At 37.1% G+C, this 7696-nt stretch overlaps 1 protein-coding gene across 1 annotated transcript in view; it reads right to left on the bottom strand.

Annotated features, from left to right (window-relative positions):
- The window catches only part of LOC131158011 (subtilisin-like serine-protease S), a 29250-nt gene continuing 21554 nt past the window's right edge, over positions 1–7696 (bottom strand). Inside the window, exons 4-12 of the mRNA XM_058112589.1 lie at positions 5938–6035; positions 5634–5792; positions 5155–5266; positions 4537–5065; positions 4239–4333; positions 3898–4137; positions 3688–3802; positions 3269–3455; positions 1–551 (exon numbers count right to left, since the gene is read on the bottom strand). Of these exons, the coding sequence (XP_057968572.1) occupies positions 1–551; positions 3269–3455; positions 3688–3802; positions 3898–4137; positions 4239–4333; positions 4537–5065; positions 5155–5266; positions 5634–5792; positions 5938–6035 (2086 nt within the window). The remainder of the gene's footprint in view (positions 552–3268; positions 3456–3687; positions 3803–3897; positions 4138–4238; positions 4334–4536; positions 5066–5154; positions 5267–5633; positions 5793–5937; positions 6036–7696) is intronic.

Below are 7696 nucleotides of genomic sequence, written 5' to 3'. Positions count from 1 at the left end.
TTAACCCAAGTTCGATGATGAGACCTTGACAATGAGCGGAATGGTCACTGAGAATTTTCCATTCATCCACGATAGGGACCCGAAAGTATAGCGATTCGATGGGGCAACCACCTTGAAATTCACAGTAAAATTCATTTTCTGGCCATAACCGTCGAAAATTAAATGTTGTGGCACAACTGTCGCACTAATCCCAGCAGGGGAAGCCACTGCTGCTTCATAGGTACTTGTTGAATTCCTCACGTTCGTCAGAGTCCGGGTCACAGAGAATCCATCTTTAAGATGGGGAACTATGATGGATGGATAGTTTAGGCTATATGGCGTCTCAGGCGTATGATCACATGTACTTCTGCCTCCTGTGATAAGATGCAACAGCGACTTGTTGTAGCCAATTGAGCAAAGGAACTCTATGTAATCTTGTTGCCGCGCGTCATAGATGAGACCTGGATCAAGGACTCGAAGTGGGTTCATAAAGCCCGAGCCATAATCAAATGGGGTGGCATATCTCCCAGGGTCCACGATGATGGGTTTGCCATTGTCACCCACAACCCTTGCTGCATTTTCAGTTTCCTCAAAATATTAGATTCCTAAGAGAAAAATCATAGACATAAATAATGAAACTTGACATTAAGCGCAGTTAACTTGTTCTAAAAGTACCAATATTTTTTTAACAAAAAAGGGAGACAGACCGAGTGAATGGCTGAAACAGCTAGAACTAAATATGTTCATAGTCTGGCTTATCAGTCTTGTCAAACACGTGTTAAAAGTAGAGTATTCATAGTAATATTCCTTTGGCTACGCCATAAAATGCATCCTTTACCAAGAACATGGTGTTAGATAAAAGTTTGAATGAATTTTTGAGAACCACACAAGCACATGCATTGTAAGTTTCTTCAATTTTTCTCGACAAAAAGATTTAGGTTCTATCTGAACCATAGAAAGAATAAAGATAGCCAGAAGGAAAATATAAAAGAGTCACATTTTTTTAATTGATTATCAAGGAATTTGAAAGAAAAAAAATTATATACTAAATCAATTAATAAAACTTGTATGTTACAAGTCGCTAACCTTTTATTCGTCTTAATTTTCAAGCATAATTGAATAAAATCAAAAAGAAATTTTGTTTTTTCTTTTCTTTGGATAAATCATTGCCGCACTCAATGAGATTTGTCATAACCGCATTGACACCCCATTCTAAAAATAATGTTCACAACCTTTTTCACTTAAATTTCACCAACAATATTAGCGAGTCAAACAAACCTTATATACCAACACTATCTTAAATATTGAAATAAAAAATAATTAAACATTTTTTGAAGTCCGTGGCATCGTACCTGTGATTTGAGGGAAATGATGAAATAAAATGACTTTTTTTTTTTTGAAGTCCGTGGCATCGTACCTGTGATTCCCATAGGGACCACCACAACAAACTACCCTAGCGCCTTCCACACAACAACCCCGCCCCCATCCCCGTTTAAATAAGGAGAAATCTTCCATTTTGAGAATTTAAACCCTAGTCTTGCCAATGGGGAACAAAGGGATCAATTAGGCTCAAGTAAGGGTATTCATGGTTCGGTTACTCGTATCAAACCGAATAGAAAGTTTTGGTTTGGTATTTTTGTGATCTGAAAAAAACCCTGTGGTTAATCGATGGTCCGGTAAACCAACGGTTCAGTTAAGAAAAACAAGATATTTTACTTGAATTTTGATTTAGTGATTGCATTTATACTTTATTTATTTAAATTAATCACAAAAAAAAAATATTTGTGCATCTATTTTGTAATTTTAAATATATTTTATATATTATTATATAATAATATAGAATATAAACAATATATATTGTAAATAAATACATATAATTCAGGTAACCATCAATTCAAGAACATCAATTAAAACTGAAATTAATGAACAGTTAATAAAAAGAGATAAAAGAAAAATGAACCAAAATTGAATTGAACAAATCAGTTAATCAAAATTTCGATTCACTTTGGATCGGATAGGTTTTCAAATATTTTTGAACATCCTAAGCTCAAGTCTATTGGGTTCATGAAATAATCATGAAATAAAATAAATTAGTTATATATTTATTTATTTATGGCGCACATTAGTGGAATTATGAAGGTGATTCTTTTTTTCATTTTCTTTGAATTTCTAGTTTTTGTATATATTTTTTATTCATTATTGTGAGTATTCATACGCTTTTAAGTTGGAAGATGACAGTGGCATGCCTTTCTCTTTTTATTTATTTGCTTACTAAGGTAAACAAGAAGAGAAAGTAAGGAGATTAAATATATAAAAATGATAAAGATACTCTGAAAAATATTAATGACACTCCATCAATCCCCTCCTGGCCCTTTTTAATTGTTTCACTTGTAAAATAAAATATAGGATTATAGGGTTGCAAACGAGTCAACCTGAGCTGAGTAGTGGTGAGCTCGAGCTTGGCTTGTTTATTTATAAGTAAGTTTAAGTTGAGTTTAAAGTTTTTTGTTTGAGTTTGATTCGTTTCGCATAATATAGCTCAAGCTCAGCTCAAGTTTGATTCAACTAAAGCTCATTTCACATATAAATGAGCTGAGCTAGAGCTCAAACTCAGCTCAACTGATTCAAACTAATAAATGAACCAAGCCGCTAGCAAATTAAATTATTTGATAATTAATAAATATAATTTGAGAAAAATATCTTTTAAAACAAAAAATTTAAGATCAAATATTTAATGTGATTAATATTGAGTTTGTTCATGAGCATAATATCGAACTAGTTCACAAGCCTAATATCAAGTTAGTTCACGAATTATTAATGAACTAGCAAACGAATTGATAAACGAGCAAACTTGCGAGTTGTTAAACGAGTTGGCTCGCAAGCTATTAAACAAGTCACCCAACGAGTCTAATAAGCTGAGTATAACTAGATTGAATCCCGTTTGTTTAGTTGATAAGCTTGAAATTTGAGCTCGAAGTTGACTCATTTAACTTAATAAACGATTTCTAGCGATTCATCATCGAGTCGAGTACCAAGTAGCTCACGCTCATTTGTAACCCTATGTGAGAACAAAACTAAGGGGGATCAGTTGAATATTTAAAGCATTGCAGTCAATTTGCTAAACTTTCTGGATGCAAATTTACTCATTTTCTTTTCATTTTTTTCCCTCTCAAATACCCCCCGGGTGCAAAAATGTGTGTTTAAGAATGGAAGAAAACGTGTGTAATCAATAGAAAGAGAAATTTTTATGAGAAGAAACTCGGTTTTAAAGGTACTGAGCAGATTTTACCAGTAGTCATAATTGCAGATTTAATTGCAGAAGGAGACCACGACGGGTACACAGATTTGATCAAGGCTACAATTCCCGTTACATGAGGACAAGCCATGGATGTTCCAGACATAATGCAAAAATTGGTTCCTCTAACTGTTGGAGGGCAGGCTGCGAGGATATTCAATCCAGGAGCTGTGATGTCGGGCTACGATGCAAAATAATCAATCAATCAATTAAAGTGAGAAACATAGCATTCCATTTGGAACTCAAAAAACATTAATAAAAAAAGTAACTTAGGAATTCACATTTTTATATTTAAGCAAACCCTTCATTCAAATTCAAATAGATTGTTTCATATTTTCATTTCCATGATATTTTGTGGTTGCAACCGGAGCTAAAAACAAACAGAACAACCAAGCCCGTTCAGGAATTTTTACCTTCAAAATTTCTGGGCTTACAGAATTGGGACCTTCTGAAGAAAATGCTGCAACTCGAGGTGCACGTTGAACTCTAAACAGAGTCTTTGCACCGAGAATCCTTGATGTCGGCTTGCTGCTGAAGAAGATAACATGGCTTCAATCAAGGGGGAAAAATGTAACTTAGAAGTTGCAGGTGAAACCACTATTTCTATACACTAGAGAACAAACCGCGTTTCATTGATATATGACAGAATCTTATTCCCTGTGGTCCTTCCAACGCTAGCACCAGGGATCAGAAAGGAAAATCCAACGCCAGTATATGCTTCATCCACAAGAATCATCCCGACTCCACCAGCTTCTTTGACTACCTTGCTCTGTTCCACCCTTTTATCTGTTTCATCACCATTGTGGCATACCACGACCTTCCCTGTGGCTTTGGCGCTACTCAAGAAACTCTCCAAGCAGAAACTAGAAGAAAACAAAAAAGTGAAAAAAAAGGTGGGTTACCATCTCCATTAACATCTAAAGATTCTGAACTCCACTAAACTGCCAAATACTTTAAGCTTCACCGGGATTGATCAGGAGTGAAGTTTTCCGCATGAGCTTCTGAAGCAGGGATGATTTCTGCAGAGGCCTTCATTCCCGAGGGAACGAGGCTCTCGCCCTGTTCAATTACCAGAGGCAAAAGTCATCAGAAATTCATTCATGCTATATTTAGGAGCATGGATTTTAAATATTGGATTTAAATTTGTCCATAGTTTCTTTTGGTCCAAATTCACAAAAATTAAACTTTTAAGGTTCAACTTCCAAGCTCCCAAAAACAGGCTTAGTGTGGATATTTGAACATCACAAAGTGCATAGCATTACAGTGAAGTTAGCGCCATCTCCTAGCATGATTTCAGACATGAAGTCCCTATCAGTTGAACCAGCAGCAACTGTGATCATCCATGGCGCGAGATTTGTTGCAGAACCTTTGCTTCCTTCATTTCCAACCGACGAAACAACCACTATTCCATGGGTAGTAGCGTGGAATGACCCCACAGAGATGGAATCACTGAAATAATTTTCCTGAGGAAGACCAGAACCCAGAGACAGCGACAATATGTCAACTCCATCTTTGATAGCATCATCAAACGCAGCAAGTATGTCAGCATCATAGCAGCCTGAATCCCAACAAGACTTGTACACTGCAATTCTTGCCATCGGTGCACCTCCTCTAGCATCCCCACTACCCAATCCCTCATAATTCACATTCGTCACTTGACGCCCAGCAGCTGTCGAGGCAGTGTGGGTCCCATGACCTTGGTTATCCCTTGGAGATTTGAATTTAATTTTCTGTATTGGCCCTTCTTCAGCTTCAAAGCCACTCAGATAGTATCTTGCCCCTACTATTTTCCTACATGAAAATCATTTTACGTAAAACTGAGAAACCTCCACACGCACACATAATATATATTTGATTTATATAACCTCGATAGAATTAACCTGTTGCAGGCTGAAGTTTTAAAGGCTTCCCCTGGTTGGCATTGACCTTTCCACCTTGCTGGTACTGCTGGCATATCTCTGTCAGCAAAACTTGGTGATTCAGGCCAAATTCCTGCTTTGAATAACAAATGAATCAATCCCCATATATATGTTCCTAAAATGAGTAAAATGCTTTTGCAGTCTCTTGATCAGTCCAAGCCAATCCAAATGAGAAAATGAAAGACGAGCAAAATGCTTTTACTGCAGCCCCATTATTGTTCATGTATATATATATATATAAATTCTGTATAGCCAAACTTGACAAAGATATAGGGTGCTTAAGAAACAATCAAGCAAAATGAAGAGTTAAATAATCATAAATTTTTTTTTAAAAAAATTGCGTCAAAATTTGAAAGTAAAATTTTGAAAATGCAAGGAAAAAGTAGTCCATCTCAACAAATTAAGGATGCAAGTTAGGAGTTGATTATGTTGATTCTTACCCGTATCAATGAAACCAATGATGACATTATGTTGATTCTCGGTAGAATGTCCTGGAATTTCCATCGATTCATTGTCCTCTAGGCCCATATAATTCCACGAATGGGTTGTGTGCAATCTTCTTTTAGAATTAGGAAACACAGAAACCACTCCTGGCATCTCTGAATAAGAATTTCATTTACATTATTTTCAATGTAAAAAATTTCTCGTTCCTAAGATCATAAGAAAGTCCTTTCCTTCGTTTGGGGAAGTGGAAACCTTTTTTTTTTTTTTTTTTTTTTTTGAGAGAAAAAAAAATCAACTAACCAGCTATCTCAGAAGCTTGTTGCTCCGTCAACTTGGCTGCAAAGCCTCTGAACCCATGTGTGTAACTATAGACATGAGACGCCCGGGCTCGTTCAATGCTGCGTATAGCTCAATAATAAACATCAATCATGTATGAGTCAATTAATAATTGTTTAAAACTAAAATGAACTAATCATTAAAATAGTATCTGGCAGCATAGATTTTAAGCTCTAGATTTGAATTTATGTAGATTTTGACGAAAGCTTTATCTAGACAAATTAAAATCTTAAGCCCAATCCATGTTCCCAAGTGAAAAGTAAATTTTTTTAGGCAAAAATTTAATCTACTAAATTTAATTCAATACTAAAGACTCACTAATATCATAAAAGTTTACTTATTTTTTTCCCTATATTTAATAAAAAAAACCCCTATATTTAATAAAAAAAACATTAATGTCATGTTTGGTTGGCGAAATGTATCTCATGGGTTGGGGTATTTCGTAGCTTGTGCTTTAGACAAGTTTTGAACTCTTTGTCTATGAAGTTTTGTTCTTATCCACAGTTTCAACCCCTCAATAAAATAGAACAACTTATCCTTCTCCAACGGATCCTAAATATCTAACAACAAAGCAATTTTTCTTTTTTCACATATTCCCTAATTGACTCACCATGTTTGAGGTCTCTCAATTTTCTTTTAGCATTATACTCAATGTTCTCATAAAAGAATTGGGCCTTGAGTCATCTCTTCAAGTCTTCTCAACAATCAATGATACGACATTTGTTCTCAATCTCATCGTACTTGGTACACCACCTAGTTTAGCATCACCAATCAAGTACATAATGTTATGCTGGAGTTGAAGACACGTGAAACACTGAGCTGGAGCCGCAGTTTGCAAGCTGTGCAAGTTGTGCCATTTATCTCCATTTATCTTGATGAATGTAACCTTCCATTTGTGATTTATTGTAATAAGTTGTAATTAATTATCAGTCCTATAAATAGAGGAGTTGTGGAGAGTTGAAAGATGCACAGAGAGAAGAAACAGAGAAGAAAGGAGAGGAAGAAGAGAGTGCGAGGAGAGAGTTATATTTCTTTCCGTTATGACAAATTTTTAATGAATTGTGGTGTGTTTTGTGGATGTAGTTCGATCTTGACCAAGCCACGTAAATTTCTGGTGTTCCAAATTTTTCTAGTTGCTCACAGGGTCTCAATAAGTGGTATTAGAGCCCGGTTGGAGCAGAAAGACCAGATCAGAGTATTCACCAAAATCAGAGCTCTGTCATGTAGCTTGAAATTGAATTTTGAGGCCACCATCACGTTCACCTCGCCGAGACGAAGCCAACCGTGCAATCCAGAGCTCGAAAGGAGTTTACACGACCGTACACGCGCCAACACGCGCTTAGCCGGAGCAGTTCGCCTCGCCATGCGCGGGTCACACGTTGGGGACTTGCCGCTCACACGTGCCACGCGAGCCACACGTCTTCCTCGCCTAGACCGCCTCAACCCGACCCGACAACTCACTCAAACCGGACCAACCCGAGACCCGGATCTGTATCTAACTCGACTTGCTCCAAACCCGGCCACGTCAGCAGGTGAGCCCTAGTGCCACGACATTTGCCACGTTAGCAAGTGGGTCCCAGTGCAACGTCATTTGCCACATCAGCAAGTGGGCCCTAGTGCCACACTGTCTGACACGTCAGTAGGGTCCCCAATGCCACATCAGCATGTGGGCCCCAGTGCCATGTCTTCACCTGCCACATCGGCGTTGACCAGGTTTGACCAA

This window comes from Malania oleifera, chromosome 1 (assembly GCF_029873635.1).
Source record: "Malania oleifera isolate guangnan ecotype guangnan chromosome 1, ASM2987363v1, whole genome shotgun sequence".
Classification (NCBI taxonomy): domain Eukaryota; kingdom Viridiplantae; phylum Streptophyta; class Magnoliopsida; order Santalales; family Ximeniaceae; genus Malania; species Malania oleifera.
The sequence above is the reverse complement of the archived record's forward strand: the minus strand, read 5'-3'. Positions and strand labels throughout refer to the sequence as shown.